At 41.2% G+C, this 27937-nt stretch overlaps 1 protein-coding gene across 2 annotated transcripts in view; it reads right to left on the bottom strand.

Moving 5' to 3' along the window:
- TDRD1 (tudor domain containing 1) overlaps nt 1–27937 on the bottom strand; it is a 1954313-nt gene that overhangs the window by 1055184 nt on the left and 871192 nt on the right. For both annotated transcript variants that reach the window (XM_086922877.1, XM_086922878.1), the window contains exon 11: nt 21980–22060. In XM_086922877.1, the coding sequence (XP_086779003.1) occupies nt 21980–22060 (81 nt within the window). The remainder of the gene's footprint in view (nt 1–21979; nt 22061–27937) is intronic.

Genomic DNA, 27937 nt, shown 5'->3' with positions numbered 1-27937 from the left:
CAGACAAAACCAAGGTCATAATCTTCTTTACCAACCACTACCCCAGGAACACTCTTAGTGGCCCTTTCAACTTGGCCCCCAACCAACCCTTCCAAACCATGCCAAGTACCTCCAGATCATCCTGGACACCAACCTCTTAATGAGCAGACGGATAAATGCCATCACCTCATCATGCTTTCACATCCTGCGAATGCTATGCAAGATTTTCAAGTGAATCCCACGGAACGCCAGACGAACAGTCACCCAGGCTCTCATCACAACAAGACTTGATGAGCGAAACACCTTCTACAAAGCAATACAAGCCCATGTCCTACGCCGACTGCAAACCACCCAGAAAGCCGCTCCCAGACTCAACCTGAATAACCCAAAAAAAGCCACATCTCTCCACACCTCAACAATCTCCACTGGCTCAAAGTTGAGAATAGATATACGTTCAAGCTACACACCCGGGCCTACAAAGCTCTCTACAACGCCAGTCCAGCTTACCTGAACCACCACATCAACTTTTACCAACCTACCAGACACTGTTGCGTTGCTTCCCAGGCAAGTGCACTTTACTTGCATTCAAGGGGAGAAGGCTCCTTCTGAAACCTTGCAGCCAAGCACTGGAACAACCTCCCAAAACACCTCAGAACTTTCCTTCCTTCATGGATTTTCTAAGGGACTTCAAGACATGGCTCTCCCAAACTAAACATACATGATCTCCTCCTCCTACTCCCTCGGTGCTGCACTGTTCAGTGACAGGATACCCTCACCGGTGATTAGCCAGGCTCTACAAATTCACATAACATTACATGAGACATATGTACAAAGCCTATCACACCAACGGGGATTATTCAGAAAAAAAGTTATTGCAGTATTTCAAGTTCACAAATATAATACAAGTTTAGTGAAAATTAGAATTCATTTAATCTTAGAGGTTTTCCTCCAGTCCAGCCAACACGTGTTTCGTCGATTGGGATGGAACCCACGACTTCATCAGGGCTGGGAAAAGATACAATACAGAGAATATTGGAGTTGCGAGATACATTATCCCATCATCATTAATTATACATTTAGTCATTGTATTTACACAAAGAAGCATATCTCGCAACTCCAATATTCTCTGTATTGTATCTTTTCCCAGCCCTGATGAAGTCGTGGGTTCCATCCCAATCGACGAAACACGTGTTGGCTGGACTGGAGGAAAACCTCTAAGATTAAATGAATTCTAATTTTCACTAAACTTGTATTATATTTGTGAACTTGAAATACTGCAATAACTTTTTTTTCTGAATAATCCCCGTTGGTGTGATAGGCTTTGTACATATATACCTTAATCTGTGGATTATTGGTGTGTAAGGATGACAACCCATGCCTAGGCACCCAACTACATATATAACTATCAGTGTAGATGACAATATCTGCCTATATACTGTGAAGCGCCAACATCACCAAGATCAGTCATCCTTCCAAATCTTCATTACATGAGACATGCAAGGATAGGGACTTTGCAGGAAAGGTTACAAACATGCATTGTTACACAAAGCTTTCTCAAGTTGTGATTTAGAATGTGTGTAATTCCCAGCACCATAAAAGGATTGTGACAGAAAGAAATATATATTATATCCACTTAAAAATTCAAAAGTTACACGGATGTTATAGTTAGGAAATGGAATTCTAAAAAACCTTACAAATTCACTTAAGAAAACTAAAGGTTACAGGGACGTTATTATTAGGCTCAGATTTTACCAAACCATAGAAATTCGGCAATTATAGTTAACAGAGCTCCTTACACCCCAGCAATGCACTGCTGATGACCTCAGAAATTACATCGCTCATGACTTTAGTTTTTTCCAGTAATGTCTAATGTTTTTTCAATTCTATTTCTGAACTAAAACATTCCAGTAACCTTTAGTTTTTTAGGTGAATTTCAAAGATTTTTCGAATTCTATTTCCCAACTAAATAGTCCCTATAACCTTCATTTTTTCACAGAATTTTTATGTTTTGTTAACTAGTAGTCGGGTTAGCAGAGTGGTGGGAAAAGTGAGAGTGGCTTCCAAATAGCTCTCAGGAATCCAGCTATGTTGGATTTACCGGAGGTAACAGGAGGGCTTCTTGGACCCCAAAGACCCTCAGTATCCAAGATGACTTCATACCTCAACCAGTAGCACACCATGAGGTGTGTTTGCAGAGTGGTGGAGGAAGAGGGTGTGCTCTCCGAAGACTTCTACAAAAAGAACAACTGATGGACAGAATGTATAACAATGTCATGCATACACCCCAGTACAGAGATATGGGCCTAAATCCATTATTTATTTGCTCACCATGCCACTCCAGTTTGGAGCCAGGCATATGCAAATCAGTCTGGAACCTTCGCCCGATGGGAACAGTCCAGCCCGAACTGCAAGGACAGGTCCTCCCTGGACTGGAAACAAGCATCCTAGGACAGGCCCCAATCAGCCAGGATAGCTTCACTCCGGTGGCAAGGAGAGCACGGGACCCACGTATGGGCATACCCATCCCACTCGGGGTGACAAATGCAAAAAGAACAATTGATGGACAGAATGCAGGACAATGTCATACATTCACCCCAGAACAGAGATCGGGTCTAAATCCGGACCTCTAATCAATCCCGCTGTGTGGGACTTACTGGATGCAACAGGAGTAGCTGTTGGCCCCCAAGGACATCCTTGTGGGCCAACTACCCCTCCTGAAACCTTCTGAAAGTCCCACACTGCAGGATTGCTGAGAGGTTTTTGTGGCTCACCCCCTTTCTCGACCACTCTACTAACAAACCTCCTGCACAATACTAGTTGGGGGATTAAGACCCCTTGGCTATTGAGGGTCCTTGGGGGAGAAAAACCCGTCTAGTTACCTCCAGTAAGTCCCTCACCATGGGATTGCTAAGAGGTCTTCGGAGGCCCGCCCCCTTTCTCCACCACTCTGCAAACGTGTCTCCTGGCGCACTCCTGTTTTGTGAATTTAGTCCTCTTGGATGCTGAGGGACCTTAGAGGACAAGAAACCGTTCTGGTACTTTCTTTAAGTCCTACACAGTGGGATTTCTGAGAGCTGGTCCGAGGCCCTGCACCCTTTTTCCACCACTCTGCAAACACCATTACTACTTTGAAAAACCATAGTAATTCACAAAAATACTAAGTTACAGGGACCGTTATAATTAGGAAATGGAATTAAAAAAACTTTAGAAATTCAGTGAAAACCCAAAGGTTACAGGGACGTTCTAGTTGGGCTCAGGTTTCGCGCATACAAAACCAGTGAAATTCTGCAGTTTTAGATAGCTGAGCTAACTATAACTTGTGCCCCACAATGCACTGCTGATGCCCTTACATATTACATCACTCATGACATGACTGATGACATCTCAAATGGCATCACTGATGACCTCATCCAGTGACTTAGTGTTATATATATATATATATATATATATATATATATATATAAAACTCGGGTGGGAATTTGGGCAAGAATTTAAATCTAAGGCACACAGAGACGTCAGCTTGCCCACTGGGGCGAGACCAGGACATTACCATGCATGGGCCAAGAAGTGCAAAATATTAGCATTGGAACAAAGATAGTTCCCCACTAGGGCGTGTGTGGTATTTAGAAAGTATATTTAAAATGACAAAAATAGCTAAAATTTACCAATAATCTCTTTTATTAACCTACTATTGTTTTACATTCTCTGATTGCATTGTATTAATTCTGTAATAATTCGAATTCCCGGACCAATGTGAAAGCGCAAATTAATGCGCGTGTCATTTTCTCGTAAAAACTACGAGTCTTTCTTTACTGTTCCCCAATGGTAGTTTTGATCGTCCTTTTATTAGGAACATCCATGGCAAGCACACGGGAAAGCAGTAGCAAAGTATGCTAATGAACACATGAGATTTTCTTTTTTGTCTTTCTCACAAGAGAATCACCTGCATTGTTATGTACCTAAAATGTTAGCTGTGAAATTTTAACATGCTACATTACTAATAGGTTGCTATTATTATTTTTGAACACATGGTATGGTGATTTAAGACGTTAGATCATGTTTTATTCAATACCTTTTCTGAAGTTTAAATGTGTCTCATGTCTAAACACTGAAAAAAGACCTTCTCAACATACAGGTGAGCCTCATTGTAACCATGGCAACATCTGGTTTGAGCCTGTATGTTAATTGATAGACATGCCCATTACTCGTTTCTTGTATATATGTAGAACTGAAAAGTAAATGCAGATGTAGTGAACAAGGCGGCAACGCCGAAACGCGTCTAAGCAGATACTGATCGAATAAATCGAGTTTGGATTCAGATTCATGGTGTCAGCGCCTTCTTCAAAATTTACAAGTTTGGTATGACTGGATATATATATATATATATATATATATATATATATATATATATATATATATATATATATAAAACTCGGGTGGGAATTTGGGCAAGAATTTAAATCTAAGGCACACAGAGACGTCAGCTTGCCCACTGGGGCGAGACCAGGACATTACCATGCATGGGCCAAGAAGTGCAAAATATTAGCATTGGAACAAAGATAGTTCCCCACTAGGGCGTGTGTGGTATTTAGAAAGTATATTTAAAATGACAAAAATAGCTAAAATTTACCAATAATCTCTTTTATTAACCTACTATTGTTTTACATTCTCTGATTGCATTGTATTAATTCTGTAATAATTCGAATTCCCGGACCAATGTGAAAGCGCAAATTAATGCGCGTGTCATTTTCTCGTAAAAACTACGAGTCTTTCTTTACTGTTCCCCAATGGTAGTTTTGATCGCATGACTGTTTGTGGTTACACTGTTTAAAATGGCGACTGCAATGAATTTAATCTTCGGTGAACAAGCCTGCTGGTCAGGCGAAACGCGTCCGGGGGCTGCTTATAATAAAATTCTTTGGTCAGCACACAGTCTCGTCACATGTGGTTTTACTACTTGAGAGGTGAAGTGTTGTCAGGACCTGACTTCGGAGGTCCTTTTCTTTGACGAGACACCCGCTGTTCTGGTAGGCGGCAGTTCCAATCTGAAGTGAGGAGGAGTTGAAGCTGCATAACCTGCCGCCCCCCGAAACTGAATGAAGGAGGAGCCCTCTCCCATGGAAAAAGCAAGGAGCGAACCTGCCCCCCAACGCGAGTGACGAGTGCCGGAGGGCCCAAGCTACAAGCAACGGTCGGCAGGTAGGAGACGCCACGAGTTTCGGGAAGCAGGGAAGCCAGGTTACATCTAGAGACTTGCGGTATTACCGTCAAGAGCCTGGCAGTTGCTGTACCGGAACGCAGGTTCCGTGATCATCTGTAAATAAACATGTCAGCCCAAGAACTTCAGGAGCGAGAGAAAACCGCCCTCTCCATTTTCGATGACACACGGGTAGCAAGTGCCAAACCAGCAACACGAGAAATAACCGCTAAAACATCTGACATAGCGGCAAGGCTAAAGAGACTTGAGAAACTTAAACATGGAGAACTATCAAAATGGTGGGAACAAAAATCCCTTCAACGATACTTAAAAGTCAAGTGGATACCACGTGGCTTAAGGGTTATGGTGGCGCCTACCTATGAAGAGCCCGATCCCAACATGCTACGAGAATGGGCCGATAACCACAACTCATCCTGCAAAATGCTGGCAATCCTGATCAAATATGCAGAGTCAGACAGGGAAAGAATGTTAACCGAAATAGATCAAATACAACTCGTGCTAGAAAAGGAACCTGATCAGGATCTGATCAACAAGTTCAAAAAAGACATGACAGAAAGTCTTAAAAAACTGGAACCAACAATTACAGAAAGGAAAGCAGAATTTTTTTTGAGGGATAAACGGGACTATGAGCGAGGCCAAATATATACGTTTGCCAAGACATTCAACACTATGCGCAAACAACGCCTGAATCCCAAATCCACGAGACCTGATCCTCAATCAGATCACAGTAGCCTCCCTCAGCTCGGAGGTAGATACAGACCTGGAGGAGGGGCAAAGTAGACCAAGCAAGCAAGCGTCCCCTCAGTGATAGATGAATTCGCTTTTTTAGAGGAGGAGATGAGATTCAACCTCAGACCTATGCGGAGAGTCAACTACGGCGGGAAACCAAAATGGAAAAGGCAGAGGTGCAGGAGGCGCAAAAGGAGAAAACAAAGTCAGCGCTGCGCCAAGCAAGCCGAAGAAATAGCTGGCCACACGCCAGAAGAGGATACTACAATAATGAATCTCACTAGCATCACCCTCACACCTAAAGAAGAAAAAGTCTTGAAACTAGGTCTCTCCTTCTGTCCACCAGCAGATTTCAACTATGTGGACACACGAATCGACACATACAAATTCGTAAGGAACCTCAAGCTTAAAAAGTTCTTTGCGCTGAATAAACAACATAATAAAACAGCGCTTGCTACCCATCACGATGATCTAAATATCGATGACAACCTATCGGTGGCTGATACGGATCTTCTACTCAACCTACGCTGTAATGACTCTTCAGCCATCAGCCAGACGGATGAACCCTCGCAAAATGCTAACCATAATGCCGGAGAATTCTGCGAAGCCACCAGTAGCCAAGCAACAATGATCGCTAAGAAGCAGGACATTAACATCAATAAAACAGTACCTACAGACTTTAGACCAAGTTCGAAGTTTAACCCTTTGAGCTTACGGGACACTGTCGATCTTTTTCATGAACTGGTGGTTAATGACTTGAAAAACCTAGAAAAATGCACAAGCGTAAAACATAAAAATTTCACCCAGTAAGAAAAAGAGTATTCAGCGTTGATTACTAAACTGAAATCAGATCACAATTGTATAGTAAGGAACGCTGACAAAGGGGGAAATGTCGTCCTCTGGGACAGAGGGCAATATTTAAACGAGGCATAAAAGCAGTTGAATAATCGCTGTAATTACATAAAAACTACAGAGGCAGCTATGAACCATCAATTTGATTTATACAATAGGCAACTGCAAGAGTGGTACCATCAGAGCCTCATCTCCCTTGAAGAGCTGAAATTTCTAAAAATTGTTAATCCCACCATCCCAGTGTTTTACCTTATACCTAAGGTACACAAGAGTGCAGTTAAACCGCCAGGCCGCCCCATTATCTCTGCGATTGGGGGAGCGTTAGAAAGTACATCTAAATTTATCGACTCATTTCGATGTCCCCTGGTGAAAAAACTCCCCTCATTTATTCAAGACTCTAGTGATTTCTTGAGAAAAATCTACAACTTACCATGGGAGGAAGACCTTTTGCTGGTAACTATTGACGTTACTACGTTACACACCAGCATCAGACATGAAGACGGCCTGCGAGCCATCAAACACTTCCTGAAAAAACGCCCAATCAACCTCTGGCTCCACACACAAATGCTGCTAACTATGATATCAGTTTGCCTGAATAATAACTATTTCCTTTTTGACACCACTCTATACAAACAGATCTGTGGAACTGCGATGGGCACCTGCTTCGCCCCCAGCTATGCTAATTTGCATATGGGCTGGTGGGAGCAGCAGGTGGTCATAGCGGAATTCCAGAAGGAGTGGGAGGGAAAAATCCTCCATTGGAGCAGGTATATAGACGACCTATTCCTGATCTGGAAGGGAACAGAGGCGAGTGCCCAGAACTTCATTAAGAAACTACAAACTAACAATCTTAATTTGAAGTTCACGAGTAACATAAGTGCCACCTTATTAAATTTCCTAGATCTCACTATTTTTGTCAAAAATGGGAAACTCCATTCCAACTTATATAGGAAACCCACAGCAGGAAACACGCTGCTTCATGCAGCGAGTTTCCATCCAACTAACCTAGTTAGGAGCATACCTTATGGTGAAAGCCTAAGAGCCATTCAAAACTGCAGTGACCAAGAGACTCTGGAGAAAGAACTTGTGACCCTCAATACTCGGTTCACTGCAAGAGGTTATACCCAAGAGAACATTAGTGGTTGCATCAAAAAGGCAAGAAAGCGTAGCAGAGAGGAAATCCTGTTCAATCAAAGTAAACCCCTAGATAAAAAGAAAACCGAATCCACTCAGGTTAGAATGATCACAGCTTATAACAAGAGGCACAAAGATGTGAGAAAGATCTTAAACCGTCACTGGCATCTAATTGCAAATGACCCTATCTTACAAGATCTAGTCCAGAAGAGACCGGCCATAACATTTAGGAAGGCAAGATCCTTCAAGCAAATGCTTGTTTCTAACATGCTGCCCCCTAAACCAAAACCAAAAGGAGGTCCTTTTCTTTGACGAGACACCCGCTGTTCTGGTAGGCGGCTGTTCCAATCTGAAGTGAGGCGGAGTTGAAGCTGCATAACCTGCCGCCCCCCGAAACTGGATGAAGGAGGAGTCCTCTCCCCTGGAAAAAGCAAGGAGCGAACCTGCCCCCCAACGCGAGTGACGAGTGCCGGAGGGCCCAAGCTACGAGCAACGGTCGGCAGGTAGGAGACGCCACGAGGTCCGGGAAGCAGGGAAGCCAGGTTACATCTAGAGACTTGCGGTAAACAGTCCTGTTCACATACTTCCGAATATATAAATAAATAGATACTCACCTAGTAAAATCTGTAAGAACAATAAATATTTTTAAAACAGTTTCCCATGTTTTTATAGAAAATGTGAGTTTAAAACAAATCATTGCATAATGCATTGTTATTACTATGTAGTTAATACCCTTGATGTCCGCTCTGGGTCAATGCGTGGTACTAATCCGTGTCACCCCTCTAGTTGTATTGGTTCGCACCTATCTGTCATCTTGGAGTCCAAGATAAAGTGCTCGTGCTAAATTGATCAGTGCTGCACAGATTGACTAGTGGTGACCAGTGTGTTATTTAAAGGGCCAGTGTGCTAAAGTTTATTTATTTTTTTAAAACCTCTATTTTCAGGGTTAAGGTCCCTTTGGCAGGCTCTTCAGATATTTGTAAAATACATTTGCATGTTGGCTCCCTATTTGAGCCTCAACCGTAATGCTGGTTACAGAACTTGTTTACATTTTGAATAGGTTTTTCTCAATTAATTCATAAGTCTCTAGCATATCAGAATTTTTTAGGGGGTACTAGCTCTCTGTGTAGATCATAGGGACTTTTACAGCGGTAGACTTGCCCCAATCTCTCTACCTTTTCTGGTTCTGTGAATTGAGTGTGTACGTTCAACTTTATCTAGAGCTATAAATACTTTAAGTGGGGATAGTTATCCTGGTGTTACTGGAGGCAGGTGAAAAGATCTTCTGTTTTATTAAGACCCCCGGGGATTTGCAGTCGGGATTTAAGATGTATCTGGTCTCGTTTTCTGAGGGTTCCCTCTCTGTCCCCATCCCTTATATTGATGGGTACCTCAGGTATTAGATAATAAGTTAGATGGTTTAAATTATTTTCACGTGCCTCTCTGAAATGTCGTGCCACTTGTAAGTTGGGTCCCGGTTGGTGATGGCTCGTATGTGTTGTCAAATTCCTTTATTGGCTGGCAACTGTGTGCTTCCTACATATTTTAAATTGCAGGAACATTCCAGCACGTATATGGCATGGTCAGTTTTACAGTGGAAAAGTTTAGTTATTTTCATTTCTTTTTCACTGAATGGTGTTTTGTATGTTTTTTTGTTTATTCCATACTGACATGCCTTACGTCTTTTACTTTTTACAAATCCATTACGTTGCATCAACCAATTGTGTTTGTCCCTAGTTTCAGGGCTGCTCTTCCCAGACTTGTGCTCATTGATGGGGATCTCCTGTAGGTGATCCCCAAATTGTGTGGTAAAGTAGCCCCTATGACTGGGTCACTTTGTACAATTGGCCAGTTGCGTCTCATGATGTTCCTAATGGTTTTTTCTTGGTTAGTCTTTTTCTTTTGTTATCAACAAATTACATCTATCTAGACCCTGGGTTTTGGTAATAGCAGCATCAATTGTCTTTTTGGAGTAACCTCGACAAAAATCTCCTTTTGCTCGCCAGCTGTGCTGTTGCTAGGTCTTTAGGGTTGCTACACACTCTTTTTAATCTAAGCATTTCCCCGTAGGGAATGCTTTCAACTAGGTGTCTGGGGTGAAAGCTAGATGAGTGGAATACTGAATTACCTGCCGTTTCATTCTGGTATGCTCTGGTTCCTATTCTGTTGTTCTCCAAGTATACCTCTACATCCAGAATGTGAATCTTTTTATCGCTGATGACTGATGTAAAGTTCTAGTTAATATTGTTTCTGTTAATGGCCGTAACAAATTCTGTAGCTTCCACAGTCATGGCCTCCCACACAATAAACAAGTGATCAATGAAGCGTAATAGCAGTTTGACATTCTTTTCCATGTAGCTTTTCTGTGCTGCACAGGACCATCTCCTCCCACCAGCCCATGTGTAAACATGCGTAGCTGAGGGAGAAGCTGGCCCTCATGGCAACACCACACATCTGCTGATAGTATGTCTTATCAAACATGAAAATATTATTGTTTAGGCAAACATTTACCATGTTAACTAACATCACACTATCTGTGGTCAATGTAGTTTTGTTTTGCCACAAGTAGTGCTCAAGTGCTCTTATTCCATCCTTATGATTTATACTAGTGTATAAAGACACCACATCTAGAGTCAATGATAGATATTCCTTTTTCCATGCAAAATCTTTCAATTTGGAAATAAAATCACTTGTGTGTCTTATATAGGATGGTAGCATTTGTACAAAGTCCTGTAAGTAACAACCGTATCCAACTGGTTGTCCCACGAGCTAAAAAGGCACGCCTTGGCGGTCGTACCTTTTCAGCAAACGTCTCTGCTTTGTGGAACTCCCTACCTCAAGCAATCCAGCAGGCTCCATCTGAACCTTGCTTTAAGAAGTTGCTAAAGACTTGGCTCTTTTCCCAGCCTCGCTAGGTCTTCCACTTCTGCCCCTGGACCTCTGTGGTTCTTCTAGCGCCGGGACACCTCCTCGTGAGGTAGCTGTCGCGCTCTATAAAACACAGTATTATTATTATTATTATTAAGCAGTAGTCAATATATTGTGAGGCATTTACCAGTAGGGTATTTTCTGCTGCGATTATCGGTCTCCCCGGTGGTTTTAGCGCATTTTTATGGATCTTTGGGATAAAGTAAATATTTGGGACCGTGGGGTTTTCTTTTCTGATAAATTTGTATTCGTCCATAGTTATCAGTCACCGCACTTTTCCTTGCCACTAGTTTATTATAGAAATGTTTGTAGATCGATCTTAGTGCCAACACATTACTTATTCGCTAACACGTTCTGTTGTTTAGTTAAGACAGGGCTTCTTCAACATAGTCCTTTTTTGCCCAGAAGACTACTTTTCCCCCTTTGTCTGAATTTCTGATGACAATTTGATTGCTTTTTTGCAGTTTTGTCATTAACTGGTTGTATTTTAGATTTTTCCTTTTTATTTTTTTGTGTGGTATTGTGCATTCTAAAGTTAATTTCCTTTATTTCACCTGTCACTTGTTCCTTAAAAATGTCGATAGTGTCCCTGGGTGCTATTGGGTTAAAGGTTGACATTTTTTTGAAAGGTGTCCTTTTTCTAGCCATATCTGATGCCTCTGTCTCATAGTTGTTTACTTGATGTTGGCCCGCTGTGTACTGGGAGTTTGCTTGATTATTGGTGCTGCTGATTTCCTCTTGCAAATCGATAAGGGTTTCCAACAGACGTTGTCAAATTCCCTTGAAATTGACCAGTATGCATTTGACTCTCTGTTCCTGGATTTGTTTTTTGTTGTAATAAAGCATGATATTTTTGCAATTTCAACATTGGGACAAATCGATAGACATCCATTCTGGTGTTGGCATGATTAAAATTGGACTCCATGCAGTAGGAAAGGCCCAACGCCTGTAGTTAATTTTCTGCATTATTTAAGTTGATATCTGTTAAATTGATTTCTGTTTTCGTGATTTTATCCTCATCTATTATTTGCGGTTCCACCATCCTCTCCGGCGTCTCTTGTTGGTGACTGGCTTTCCTTCCCGCTTTTCACCTCTGCCTAAGCCTGAAGTTTCGCCTCTTCCTGAATTACTCCTTTGAGTCCTTGGGCTGAGTGTCTGCCGCCGCTGCTGACACAAAAGTCCAACTCTTCGACTGGAGGCAGCTTGGATCGTGCCCCACTTAGTTTCATCTGTCGGGTGTCTGCTTCTGCTTCACTTTCAATTCTGAACTTAAGTCCGAGTTGCTATAGCCTTCTCTGTTTGTTGGGGCCTTTGGAATTGGTTCAGTTATCATTTTTGTTTTAGATATTTTCCTGGTGTTATATTTTTGGGAGAATGTATATATGCGTCCAGCCTCGTAATCCACTCTGTTTCTGTGGAACTTGAATGCTTTACGTTCTTTTATTCTGTCCTCTTCTTTAGGGAGTCTTATTGTGATTTCCTCGCGGAGTTTGGTTACTTCATCACTCTTGTTCAGTTTGTTAATCTCATTTAATTTTTCTACTTGTTTCTGCAGGTTTGCCCAGTCCGATTCCACACACCTAACAAGGATTTCCACTCGTTTTCTTGAGGATTCTAGGTTGCATTGGGCCCAGTCATGCATCATATCTCGTTTAGATTGTTCATAGCTTCATAGCTCGGAGCTATTATATATATATATATATATATATATATATAATATTATGTGATCAAGCTCCTCTGTAGGAGCGAAACACATCAGGGAAGAGCATCAGCTCTACATTATTTTTGATTTAAATAAATTTGCCATTAGACAAGACGGTGTGATGGCGTTTTAACTTGCGCTGTATCAGCTTGCTTGAGAAGAGGTCCGCGCCTGTTGCATTACCGCTTCGAAAGCGGTCAGGAGTGTCTTCGATTATTTATATATATATATATATATATATATATAAATAATCGAAGACACTCCTGACCGCTTTCGAAGCGGTAATGCAACAGGCGCGGACCTCTTCTCAAGCAAGCTGATACAGCGCAAGTTAAAACGCCATCACACCGTCTTGTCTAATGGCAAATTTATTTAAATCAAAAATAATGTAGAGCTGATGCTCTTCCCTGATGTGTTTCGCTCCTACAGAGGAGCTTGATCACATAATATTATATATATATATATATATATATATATATATATATTACCTACTGGCGGTCGCCAGTAGGTAGTTATAGTTAGGATTTTTTTCAATGTTAAATCTCAAAACTCTATTTGGAATAACTTTGGCGCCGGTTGACTAATCTGCCTGAAAATTTCCTCAAAATGGCCTCGTCGAGCTCCGGTCCTTCTCTGAAAGTTTGGGGGGAATGCGTCAAGCGGGGGCCGAGATAAAAGGGGGGTCCCAAAACACGCTTTCCCCATGTTAATTTCCATAGGGAGGTCGACCTCACTGTTAGTCACTGAACGGCTGAATGGATTTCCACCAAACTTGGCAAAATTGTAGGGACTGGTAGCCCGATGTGCCTTTGCTATGTCTCAAGATATGTGTTCCAGTGGATTTTGAGTAATTTAGGTTCAAAAATATATATATATCTATGGCAGCACCCCGGTACGCGCTCCGGGCGCGCCACGCGACTTGCGCACAGAAAGCTGATTGGCTCTCGGGTGTCTGTAAACATTCGAAACAGTGCGGAGCGGCCGCCATCTTGTGTCTCGGTAGGATAGAGACACAAGAGGTGGAAAAAAAAGGGGGAAACGACCATAAGGGGGCAGGGATAGACCCCCCCTGACCCCGTAGGGTTGATGTGGGGGCCAAAAAAGGGCCCAGCTGGGCCCCCCCCAAAAAATTTTTGGGGGATTTGCGCGGGGGGAACCAATGAAAAGTGTTATTTTCAGGTCACATGACCAGTGGCTTCATTATTATGAAACCAAAACTGTTATGAACCAATGAAAAGTGTTATTTTCAGGTCACATGACCCGACGCGCTTACGCTACGCGCCCCAGGGCGCGCTCCGGGTCGCGTAAGCACGTCGGAAATTTACGATGCACGATCGTATTCGCATGAGTGCTTCTGGGTGCGCTTACCCCGTGCGTTTCACGCAGACGCGGCTACGCGATACGTCACGATCATGTTTTAGTTTGAGATAATGGCGCTTACAGGACGCTACCCGGTGCGCGCCCCGGTGCGCTTCATATAATTACGCTTTCCGGTGTGCTCCCCGGGGCGCGCACCGGGAAGTTAACTTTGAAAAAATATATATTGGGCTACATTGGGTTATATATATGTTAGAGCCAAATGTAGCCAAATGTAGCCCAAAGATGGCCACCAGAGACAAAAAAACAAATGTAGCCAAAATATTAGCCAGATGTAGCCCAAATATAGCCCAATGACAGAATGTCCCAGAGTGTTCTAAAGAACAACTAGTGCACTAAAAGTCTTACTTATAAACTGAGATTTATAGTTAGAAATTAGCATTAAAAAAACCTTTGAAATTCACTGAAAAAACCATAGGTTTCACACCAGTTATACTTAGCTGGAAATTTTACTGACATAAAACCAATGAAATTCCCACGTTATAGTTAGTTGGACTCACTATAACTTGCGCGTGCAATGCACTGCTGATGACGTCACATATTACATCACTCATGACATGGTCAGTGACATCACTCATGACATCACTGATGACACCATCCTTGTGACATAGTGACAGACCTCCTTTCACTGTAATGTAACACTTGAAACACATATTCAAAAATAGAAACTACATTTTTTTTAAAAAGTGATACCCATATCAGTTACAACAACCAATTCAGTAATTCCACTATCTATATACACATCCACTCATTCACCAACAGTTCTATATAGTCACTCATACATATACTCACTCATCATATGAAGTGATACACCTATACATCCTGTTACACACCGACAGTCATCCAAAAGTTACTTTCACACATGGAAATAAACTATTGAACATCCATTTATTTGCATATAGAGCAATACACACACTACCACCTTACTTCTATTGAAAATTACACATATTTATTCTCTTAAACAATCACTTTTCGAAACACATACTTATTTAAACAGGAACTCTTACAATCTCTTCCTCTAACATATACTCACTTATATGCATCAATATTCACATATTCTAGATTAAAACATATGTAGTTACTGTTTAAAAGACTTGTGAGACAGTCATTTACTCACTAACCTACACATATACACACTATTCAACCATACAGTCCTGCACATATGTAGTCTTCAAAATACATACAAAAAAAGAGTCAGTCACTCATGCATCAATGTTGTAAGTAATTCCAACACTAAACAATACAAACACTCATACTGATACTAATAAAACATCTAATAACCCATGTACATACACATGTACCTACTCACCAACCCCTGCAGCTACTTATACACAAAGTGAAACACTAATACATATATTTAAAAATGTAAACATTACTCAATAATATTTATTTTTCAGAAAGACACACATTCACTGGATGGTGTCATCAGTGATGTCATGAGTGATGTCACTGACCATGTCATGAGTGATGTAATATGTGACGTCATGAGCAGTGCATTACACGTGCAAGTTATAGGGAGTCCAACTAATTATAACGTGGGAATTTCATTGGTTTTATGTCAGTAAAATTTCCAGCTAACTATAACTGGTGTGAAACCTATGGTTTTTTCAGTGAATTTATTAGGTTTTGTAAAGGCAAATTCCTAACTATAACTGGTGTGAAACCTATGGTTTTTTCAGTATATATATATATATATATATATATATATATATATATATATATATATATATATATATATATATATATATATATATATATATATCCAAAAACGCCCAGAAGCCTGAGGCCACACAGCACTGCAGGTGGGTAACAACTCTATTTAAACAAAGCAGGCAGCTTAACATCCCTTTGAAGTCCATGGCCCGACGCGTTTCGATGCCACTGTTTACATCTCCTCAGAGGCCGTGTCTGCGGAGGTGATTAGTGGCTAGCGCATCTCCCCTGCGTATTTCTGTAATAGAGGGCTTTCAGTGCTCTTCCTTTGGTGGCAGTTCATTTTTAAATGCACGCTGGAATTTGTGGTCTCATTTTGCCAATTAACGCCCTCTAGTGGGTTACCTCTGCTACAGCTAATTATGGACACTTTTTCTCGGCCCTCCATTGAGCCTTGGATGAGACTCTGCCGGCTTCATTAAAGGTTCCCTGCAGCTTCAGAAAGAGGAAGCTTCCTCTCTCCTAATGCCCATTGGTTGCGGGCAGTGCGATCCCTCTGCGGCCTGGAAACGCTGCATACCATGTAACCAAAAACGACCAGAAACTTGAGGCCGCACAGCACTGCAGGTGAGTAACAACTCTGTTTAAACCAAGCAGGCAGCTTAACATCCCTTTGAAGTCCATGGCCTGACACGTTTCGATGACGCTGTTTGCATCTCCTCAGATGCCATATCAGGAGATGCAAACAGCCGCATCGAAACGCGTTAGGCCATGGACTTCAAAGGGATGTTAAGCTGCCTGCTTGGTTTAAATAGCGCTGTTACTCACCTGCAGTGCTGTGCGGCCTCAAGCTTATGGCCAGTTTTGGATATAGATATAGATATATATATATATATATATATATCTCAAAAACAAGGAGTTCATGGTACTCCCAAGGTCCGGTGCACGCTCGGGTTGTGTGTCGGCTAGAAAGTATCCGCAGACGCGTTTCTGGCTCTTGCCGTCATCAGTGCGGAAAGCTGTCTGTAAAGCGGCACAGTTATTTAAACGGAACTGCCATGTGGTTGGTGAATCCTTGCCAATGAAAGGCCAATGGCGCTCCCATAGCGAAAAACTTTATTGGCAGCCGTAACAACTGTGCCTGCACATCCCCTCGCCTGCCGCTAATAGTTCGGCTGGCCCCAGGTGGGATACTGTGTTTTGGATTCAATTTGGGCTGCCGAAACGCCGCTTACGGACGCTGTTGACCCATGCAGGTTGTGGCTTATACAAAGCTAGAGTGCTCCACCATTGTGTGACACTCACAGCGTGTTTGTTCTATTAGCGGCAGGCGAGGGGATGTGCAGGCACAGTTGTTACGGCTGCCAATAAAGTTTTTCGCTATGGGAGCGCCATCGGCCTTTCATTGGCCAAGGATCCACCAACCACATGGCAGTTCCGTTTAAATAACTGTGCCGCTTTACTGACGGCTTTCCGCACTGATGACGGCAAGAGCCAGAAACGCGTCTGCGGATACTTTCTAGCCGACACACAACCCGAGCGTGCACCGGACCTTGGGAGTACCATGAACTCCTTGTTTTTGCTGTGTTACAAGCGGTTTCCACCACGCTTCCCGGTTGCACCCGCCGCGAGTTCGGCTGTGTTGTGGAGATATATATATATATAAATATAATATAGCTCCGAGCTATGAAGCTATGAACAACCTAAACGAGATATGATGCATGACTGGGCCCAATGCAACCTAGACTCCTCAAGAAAACGAGTGGAAATCCTTGTTAGGTGTGTGGAATCGGACTGGGCAAACCTGCAGAAACAAGTAGAAAAATTAAATGAGGAGATTAACAAACTGAACAAGAGTGATGAAGTAACCAAACTCCGCCAGGAGATGACCATAAGACTCCCTAAAGAAGAGGACAGAATAAAAGAACGTAAAGCATTCAAGTTCCACAGAAACAGAGTGGATTACGAGGCTGGATGCATGTATACATTCTCCCAAAAAATATAACACCAGGAAAATATCTAAAACAAAAATGAGACCTGAACCAATTCCAAAGGCCCCAACAAACAGAGAAGGCTATAGCAACTCGGACTTAAGTTCAGAATTGAAAGTGAAGCAGAAGCAGACACCCGACAGATGAAACTAAGTGGGGCACGATCCAAGCTGCCTCCAGTCGAAGAGTTGGACTTTTGTGTCAGGAGCGGCGGCAGACACTCAACCCAAGGACTCAAAGGAGTAATTCAGGAAGAGGCGAAACTACAGGCTTAGGCAGAGGTGAAAAGCGGGAAGGAAAGCCAGTCACCAACAAGAGACGCCGGAGAGGATGGTGGAACCGCAAATAGTAGATGAGGATAAAATCACGAAAACAGGAATCAATTTAACAGACATCAACTTAAATAATGCAGAAAATTAACTACTGGTGTTGGGCCTTTCCTACTGCATGGAGTCCAATTTTAATCATGCCAACACCAGAATGGATGTCTATCGATTTGTCCCAATGTTGAAATTGCAAAAATATCATGCTTTATTACAACAAAGAACAAATCCAGGAACAGAGAGTCAAATGCATACTGGTCACTTTCAAGTGAATTTAAAAACGTCTGTTGGAAACCCTTATCGAATTGCAAGAGGAAATCAGCAGCACCAATAATCAAGCAAACTCCCAGTACACAGCGGGCCAACATCAAGTAAACAACTATGAGACAGAGGCATCAGATATGGCTATAAAAAAGGACACCTTTCAAAAAAAAAACGTCAACCTTTAACCCAATAGCACCCAGGGACACGATCGACATTTTTAAGGAACAAGTGACAGGTGAAATAAAGGAAATTAACTTTAGAATGCACAATACCACACAAAAAATAAATGAGAAAAATCTAAAATACAACCAGTTAATGACAAAACTGCAAAAAAGCAACCAAATTGTCATCAGAAATTCAGACAAAGGGGGAAAAATAGTCTTCTGGGCAAAAAAGGACTATGTTGAAGAAGCCCTGTCTTAACTAAACAACAAAACATGTTAGCGAATAAGTAATGTGTTGGCACTAAGATCGATCTACAAACATTTCTATAATAAACTAGTGGCAAGGAAAAGTGCGGTGACTGATAACTATGGACGAATACAAATTTATCATAACAGAAAACCCCAAGGTCCCAAATATTTACTTTATCCCAAAGATCCATAAAAATGCGCAAAAACCACCGGGGAGACCGATAATCGCAGCAGAAAATACCCTACTGGAAAATGCCTCACAATATATTGACTACTGCTTACAGGACTTTGTACAAATGCTACCATCCTATATAAGACACACCAGTGATTTTATTTCCAAATTGAAAGATTTTGCATGGAAAAAGGAATATCTATCATTGACTCTAGATGTGGTGTCTTTATACACTAGTATAAATCATAAGGATGGAATACGAGCACTTGAGCACTACTTGTGGCAAAACAAAACTACATTGACCACAGATAGTGTGATGTTAGTTAACATGGTAAATGTTTGCCTAAACAATAATATTTTCATGTTTGATAAGACATACTATCAGCAGATGTGTGGTGTTGCCATGAGGGCCAGCTTCTCCCTCCGCTACGCATGTTTACACATGGGCTGGTGGGAGGAGATGGTCCTGTGCAGCACAGAAAAGCTACATGGAAAAGAATGTCAAACTGCTATTACGCTTCATTGATCACTTGTTTATTGTGTGGGAGGCCATGACTGTGGAAGCTACAGAATTTATTACGGCCATTAACAGAAACAATATTAACTAGAACGTTACATCAGTCATCAGCGATAAAAAGATTGACATTCTGGATGTAGAGGTATACTTGGAGAACAACAGAATAGGAACAAGAGCATACCAGAATGAAACGGCAGGTAATTCAGTACTCCACTCATCTAGCTTTCACCCCAGACACCTAGTTGAAAGCATTCCCTACGGGGAAATGCTTAGATTAAAAAGAGTGTGTAGCAACCCTAAAGACCTAGCAACAGCACAGCTGGTGAGCAAAAGGAGATTTTTGTCGAGGTTACCTCAAAAAGACAATTGATGCTGCTATTACCAAAACCCAGGGTCTAGATAGATGTAATTTGTTGATAGCAAAAGAAAAAGACTAACCAAGAAAAAACCATTAGGAACATCATGAGACGCAACTGGCCAATTGTACAAAGTGACCCAGTCATAGGGGCTACTTTACCACACAATTTGGGGATCACCTACAGGAGATTCCCATCAATGAGCACAAGTCTGGGGAAGAGCAGCCCTGAAACTAGGGACAAACACAATTGGTTGATGCAACGTAATGGATTTGTAAAAAGTAAAAGATGTAAGGCATGTCAGTATGGAATAAACAAAAAAAATACAAAACACCATTCAGTGAAAAAGAAATTAAAATAACTAAACTTTTCCACTGTAAAACTGACCATGCCATATACGTGCTGGAATGTTCCTGCAATTTAAAATATGTAGGAAGCACACAGTTGCCAGCCAATAAAAGAATTTTACAACACATACGAGCCATCACCAACCGGGACCCAAATTACAAGTGGCACGACATTTCAGAGAGGCACGTGAAAATAATTTAAACCATCTAACATATTATCTAATACATGAGGTACCCATCAATATAAGGGATGGGGACAGAGAGGGAACCCTCAGAAAACGAGACCAGATACATCTTGAATCTCGACTGCAAATCCCCGGGGGTCTTAATAAAACAGAAGATCTTTTCACCTGCCTCCAGTAACACCAGGAGAACTATCCCCACTTAAAGTATTTATAGCTCTAGATAAAGTTGAACGTACACACTCAATTCACGCAACCAGAAAAGGTAGAGAGACAGGGGCAAGTCTACCGCTGTACAAGTCCCTATGATCTACACAGAGAGCTAGTATACCCAGAAAAATTCTGATATGCTAGAGACGTATGAATGAATTGAGAAAAATCTATTCAAAATGTAAACAAGTTTTGTAACCAGCATTACGGTTAAGGCTCAAAGAGGGAGCCAACATGCAAATGTATTTTACAAATATCTGAAGAGCCTGGCAAAGGGACCTTAACCACGAAAATAGAGGTTTAAAAAAAAAAACTTTAGCACACTGGCCCTTTAAATATTACACTGGTCACCACTAGTCAATCTGTGCAGCACTGATCAATTTAGCACGAGCACTTTATCTTGGACTCCAAGATGACAGATAGGAGCGAACCAATACAACTAGAGGGGTGACACGGATTAGTACCAGGCATTGACCCAGAGCGGGTATTAACTACATAGTACTAACAATGCATTATGCAATGATTTGTTTAAAACTCACATTTTCTATAAAAACATGGGAAACTGTTTTTAAAATATTTATTGTTCTTACAGATTTTACTAGGTGAGTATCTATTTATTTATTTATATATTCGGAAGTATGTGAACAGGACTGTTTAGCTATGTATTAATCTATACATTTATATATTCATATATGGAGATGGCGTGTATTTTACAATAACAAATGGTAAATGATTGTTTTTAGACAATTATTGAATGAATGGTCAACCAGTACCTTTGCTCTAGGCAAAGCTTTTTATGATATTTCCTCTATGACTATGGTCAAGGCCTATTCACGATATGCACTTGTCACTTTAAAAGAGGTGCAAAAATAAGACAGCGTTGTCATGTGATCAATGTCCGACTGGACCGAAACACATTATGGCCGACAAATAAACTAGGATTCTTTGCACTAAACGTGTGGTCCACACCTACTTCCAACAAAAGGATTTGGTGTGACAGTGAGCGGAGATCAAGGATATATATCCTTGTTGCATAATTCTCTACAGTTATTTTCTACATATTGATGGATCCAATTGAAAAGTTGAGTTACCACGTGTCCATATGTGCACACAAGACCGTATATCTCACAAGTTCCAATGTTCATCGCCGGTACAGCAGAAATGATAACTAGAAAGTAAAAATGGCTTAGCCTAATATATAGGATACAGAGTGCTTTCTGTTAAAAACAGGATAATGTCCTGATGTAGAAATGCCCCAGGCTGACATTCAATGTTTTATTTATTCAAACAAACTGAAGAGGAATCAGGACACATACACTGGATGACAAGAAACAAATCTATAAGTACAAATTACTAAAATATGGATACTTTAAACATGTACCAGCGAAAACTTCTCAGATTCCCAGACACTTCAGTAGCCCAGTGCAATCTTGGACAGCAAAAAAATGAGCCTGAGGTATAGTAAGAACTTTAGGTCGCAGTAACCCAATAATTGAAAATGTACCTACATAAACCAAACATCCGTACCATGGTATAAAAACAAAACAAACCACTCTAATCACTAAAACAAACTTATTACAAATAAAAATTGAAAATAAATAAGATTTTACTGTGTAAACAACCTCTACTAACCTGTCTTTGATGGCTCGTTCATGAGATCAATTTGTTTGCAGCCATATCCCTTCTCCACAAGAAGGTCCCCAAGAGATTTCCCTACAAGGAAATAGGCAGATTATTTTACATTACATTTACAAATTCTAAAACAAATTTTTTGTTGCTGATTTATTAACATGTTTATTTTACAATAATTACAATCCTACACCGATCATGAGTTACGTTTCAGAAGTCTCATTATTTCCAGTATCATACATGGCAAGCAGTTGGCTGCTGTTGGTCTCACAATATTCAATATGGACTTAAAAAACCACATGTATTTATTGATGTACTCCACATTGTCGTTCTACATGTCAATTTATAAAGCGGATATTAGATTAAATCTGTAGGAAGATGTGGGATCTCTAACAACTTTGATGAGTTTCAGTTTATTTTAAAGCGTGCAAACACCCAAAGGGGTCCTGACACAAAAGAGGAAATGGGGGAACAAGAAAAAACCTCCAGCTGAAATAAGCGATTGTTCAGAGCTTTACAGAAGTGCATGATGATGGGTTCAGCACAAATAGGTAAAAGAATGCTATTCCCAGCCTGAGCCGTGATGACAGAGAAGGCTCCCCCACTGGCCTGCGATCTCTTCAATTTGAGAGTGAAAATGAGATAGACAGAGCTGGAGCGCAACAGTCTAGTGGGATAAGGAGTGACATGAGATTTCCAATGAAGAATAATAACCTGAGAAGAAATATCTGAATATTTTTGGAGCCCTAAAATAAATCTAGCAGCTGTGTCTTGGATGAGTTGAAGCTATACGCAAGATGAGATGGCAGACCAACATCAAATTACTATAGAGTCTACTGCGGTTTCCTGTGAATCTTCATCATGCCTAAAAAGGTGGCCATTCTTTTATTAATTTGTGTCTCAAATGAAAGTTTGACATCAAAGATTATACCTAGATAACAGCAGCTGGAGCTCAGTTTAGGATTTGTGGCAAGACAGTGGGGCAACCAATTAGAGGATCAGATGAACAAATTATCGAACAATAAGGCCTCTGTCTTGTCTTAGTTCAGTCTCAATAAATTAACATTTATCCAACAAGCAACACATTTCAAACACTGTTTAAAGTGTTCTTGAATAGCAGCTTGTCCACTTCACAAACCCTAAAATAATCTCGGTGCTGTCCGCATAGGACTAAAATTGGAACCTGAAGGAGGTAAAAGGCGCTACCTACAAATTAAAAAGTGCAGCTTAGGGAAGTACCCAGCAAATGAGCTGTTGATAAGAGGACCAATATGGAGACAGGTGGACAACCTGTGACGTTATGCTCAGAAAACATTTGAATCAGCCAAGAACAGTAACTAATCTGGTAGCACTAAGCCTGCCTAGGAGAAACTTATGAGAGATTGTGTTGAAGGTCGCCGAGAGAACAGGAATGAGGGCGGTGGAGCCCACAGCACCCTATATCATATTGATATCCTCACTTGTGGATGTCAACACACTCTTAGTGCTGAGGTGCGATAAAATCCGGATTGCGAAGTGTGGAGGAGAGCATTATTTTCTTTACTGCACAAGAGCTGGATGTTAGGCGTGGCTCGCCATAATTTTGGCCACTGCCTGCAAAAGGGAAACAGTGCAATAGTTAAACAAATTTGAAAGGTCCAGGTAAGGTTTTTAAGCAAAGGAATAACAAAAGCTGTTTTGCATGAGTAGGAACTTGACCGGTTGATAGTGAAATACGTAAGGACAGGTGCCGCCACCGCCATGGATCTTAGAAATCTAGCAAAGCATGGATCAAGAAGATGGAAAAGTCAACATTTACCAGAAAAAATTCAACCTTGTATGATGATTTGCTATAGCTCTTTAGTTCTTGTTTCAAAATATCTTTATCTGCAGGATCGTAAGTTAGCACCCTGATTCTCTCCAATTTTTTTACATTTCTGAAAAAACTCCTTATACCAAGGGTCAGAAAGGTAATACGATGGGTCATAAAGGTCTTTACATAAAAAGTGCAATCTAGAGCATTGGAGATCAATTTATTAAGCTGATCAACAAAGTTATCAATATTACCAAGAGACTTAGGCAAAGCATGCTCTTAACAGGTAATCAATTTGACAGGGCCCAGTTTAGGCTAAGGACAATACGAGATATTTGAGGACATATTATACTTTTTTTTATCTCTCTCCTTGACATGAACGAAAACAAATAATCTTATTGTGTTTATGATCCATCCAAGTCCCTTCTAGAGGGAATAGAGAATCAAGTAATGAAGTAATTCATGATGACAACATATATGATCAGGAATATAGCCTACAAACAAAGTCATCAGCCTGAAGTACCAGTTGAATCCGGGTAAAGATCGAGTAGATATTTAACTCCTCTGCTGCGGTCTTATCTGATTCCCTGACCACATGTAGGCTAAAAATCAATAAGCAACATAAAATTGTTGGTTTCTAAATAGGCTTAAGAAATAGGATATTAAAACAGCCTCCTATATTGAGGTAATTACATTTTTAACAGGGTTAGAGGGTCTATAAATCAATAGATGTTTAATTCCCTCCTTTTAGATTGATTAAGATGTTCAAAGATAAATAATAAGTATCCGAAAGAGAGTTGATATTGCTTAAACAGTCTACAAACTCATAGCTATAAATAAATATTCGGAATGCTGTCCCAGAGTGCAGAGGTTCACTGGATGATAAATGCAAAGTCAACAATGGAGTCTTCCAAGAGACATCCATCTCAGTCGTATGTTAAACTATGGAAAGAGCATTAGGTGAAATGCATACCATCTTAGAATTCATACAGGTCTGATGAACTATTAAATAAGGAGTTCTGGGAGATGGTGGGAGGGCAAGGGAGAAACAGAGATAATATTGAACATTTAACAAATCAAATCATCTTCAGTATTTTCTAACACTATTTACCCACTATTACAAAAAACTGCTGTCTTCGGGTAAGCTAAGCTCCTCTTTCTACCTGAGATGTCAGGTACAGCAGTCTGAATTTGTGCAAATGTTTGAAAGGGTTTCCTTGTATTTCGGAACATCAATAGGACAATTTTATAAACTTAGTTAGGATCATTTCATATATCAAAATATACTCAAAGACTACCATGACTGGTTTTCACAGCCAAAGGTGGTGTGTTACATTAGGGTCTCTCTTTTTCCCTCATTGATTTTACGTCTCCTCGTTATTGACCCAACCTGGATGTATGTAGACCTAAATACATGGAATGAATGGCACAATTCATTCCCATAGATTACCATTTGAGTGGTATATTATCGCACTGTAATGAATGCACTTGTTTATCTAATTTTCCTGCATTTGAGAATGAGATCATGCATTCATGTGCTTTATGTTTATTTGCTCATTATGGTTTTCTTTTGCAACACGGATACACTCACCAAAATGAAAATAGAAAAGAAGCTTTGAAATTGAAAGATTAGTTATGCTACTTAGACAAGATGCCCAGTTCAGCAATTAAAAAATAGTGTAAGTCACAAATTTAAAGAATGTTCGAAGTCTACCTGCAAACCAATGCAACACTGTTTTCTTAGCGCCTTGAATCAAAATGAACCTTTATTTTTTGTATCATACAGCTGGAAAACATCATCCCAAAGAGTTTTGTAATAGGTCAACAGAACCTTGCATTAAACAAATGTTTTTAGAGTAGCACTGTAGGTGAGTGTGAATTTTTGGTGGGATATCTTGCTTGTTGGGCAATTTAAAGGAATTAATCCGGTGCAACATTGGAATGTGTTAATTTCTGGTGGGCAACTGTCAAGAGCTACCCACATTTTTCACCAATTTTGCTAATAGTAGAAGTTCTCCTTAATGTTGTCCAAGTAAATGAATCCAATCCTACAAGGTAGAAGGAGTTGAATTTGGGAGCCTCCTCTAGTTGAAGATCCTAAAAAAAACATGCTAGTGAGAGTCAGAGTCTCCACGCTACAAACACAGACTGATTGAACTACTCGGAGTTCCTGAAAGATCATGTGAGCATGGCAAAGAGGCATAGCAAATGTGTGGGGTGATGGTCATGTTTTTACAAGCAGCTCTAGCTCTTAACTACCCTCAGCTGCAGCATTTAACTGTTGGAATATTCCAGGTTTGGAGAGCATGATCCCTCCTTTCCTTGGCTACCAGCTTGGAGAGGAAAACACGATACTCCTCTGCTAAGTCATAGAACACTCAGCCAGAACAATTAACCCCACGGTAGCCATCACGTTAGATGAGGAAAAAGCCTTTGACAGGGTATCCTGGCACTTCCTAGAGAAAAGTATGCAAGCTCATAACCTAGGCGAGAGCTTCATGCGGAAAGCCATGGCTCTATACAAATCCCCCAAAACCCAAACAGCAATAAACTTGGCTACTTCAGCCCCCTTCGATCTAGAAAGGGGAACGAGACAGGGTTGCCCCCCATCTCCTCTGTTGTTCCTACTTGCTCTTGAACCCCTGATCAGAGACATCACAGATAACAGTAACATAGCAGGTGTGAACATTAACAACACAACAGCCAAACTTGATGCCTCGCAGATGGCCTGCTCATAATAACAGAAGAGCCTACTCGCTCGATACCTGCCCTTATGCAAATTATCGATAGATACGCAAAACACTCTGGATATAAACTCAACAGAGACAAGTCGGAATGTATGCCTCAACATACACGCACACAGGTTAATATTGGGATCCTCCGGACTAGCCTGGGAACCAGGCTCCGTGAAATATCTGGGCATCCACTTCTGTAGGACGTTAAGATCGACCCTAGAAAAAAACGAGAAAGCCACGCTGGAAAAGATAAGAGGCCTAATAGACACTTGCTCGCCCACGTTTATCACCTGGTGGGGCCGTGTAGAAACCGTGAGGATTATGATTATTCCCATAGTCAGTTACCTAGCCAGTATGCTCCCCTGGCCTTCACCGACGACTTCCATAAAAATACTGACCGGATGCTAAACAAGTTCATATGGCGCGACAAAAAAACAAGAATTAGCCTCCAAAAACTATGACTAAGCAAAAAGCTATGGGGCCTCAACATAGCGGACCTAAGAACTTTCCAAACAGCCTTCATAGCCAGACAAGGAATGTTCTGGGTACTGCCCAAACAACCCTACACTGCAACCTGGCTCGCTATAGAGAGAGCCATCTTAAACAATGCAGACCCCCTAACACTCCTAACAACAAATAAGCATACGTACACAAACAACCGATCTTCAAGATCACTAGGCAAGCGTTGCTCAAGGTAGACAAAAAGATGGAAGTCAGCATCAGAAATTCACCATGGGAATCACTCTGGAACAACCCTAAAATCAAATACAGAGGCACACCCCTTGATATGCACACATGGAAAAAAGTAGGTCTCTCTTACCCTGCTCAGCTGGAAGAGGAGGCATCGCCTCAAACCTTCAACAGTATGAGAAACAGACACAACCTCCCCAAAGTAGAACTGTACAACTTCCTGGCCATCAAGACAGCCTTAACAAAAGCTATGCTATCCAAACACAAGCCCTCAATCTTCAGTTACATGGAGAACTTAAACAAGATAGGACACCAGGTCTAAGAACTTATACAAGCTGCTCAGACCAGGCACATCCAAACTAAACACAAACACCTACTGGGAAACACAACTCGGCTCCAATCTCACAGAACATGAACTACAGACATTCTGGGAAGCCCCATCAACAAACATGATTTCCCCAGTGATAGCGCAAACAACATTTTGGCTATTACACCAGGCTTTCTGGACACCTGCCCAACTTGCATCCATAGGCATCAAGGACAACGACAACTGCTGGAACTGCGGTGAAGCAGGGTGAGACCTCGCTAACTTCATCTTCCAGTGCAGCAAAGTCACCAGATACTGGAAAAAGGTGCTGAGCTTCATCAGTAAAGCCCTAGGCTGCACGCTACAGCACATCTTTGCCACAACCACCACCGCACACATCACCACAGATCTGGCCACTCGACAGGACAGGCTCCTTC

This window comes from Lissotriton vulgaris, chromosome 5 (genome assembly GCF_964263255.1).
Source record: "Lissotriton vulgaris chromosome 5, aLisVul1.2, whole genome shotgun sequence".
Taxonomy (NCBI): domain Eukaryota; kingdom Metazoa; phylum Chordata; class Amphibia; order Caudata; family Salamandridae; genus Lissotriton; species Lissotriton vulgaris.
This window is presented reverse-complemented; position numbering and strand designations above follow the sequence as displayed.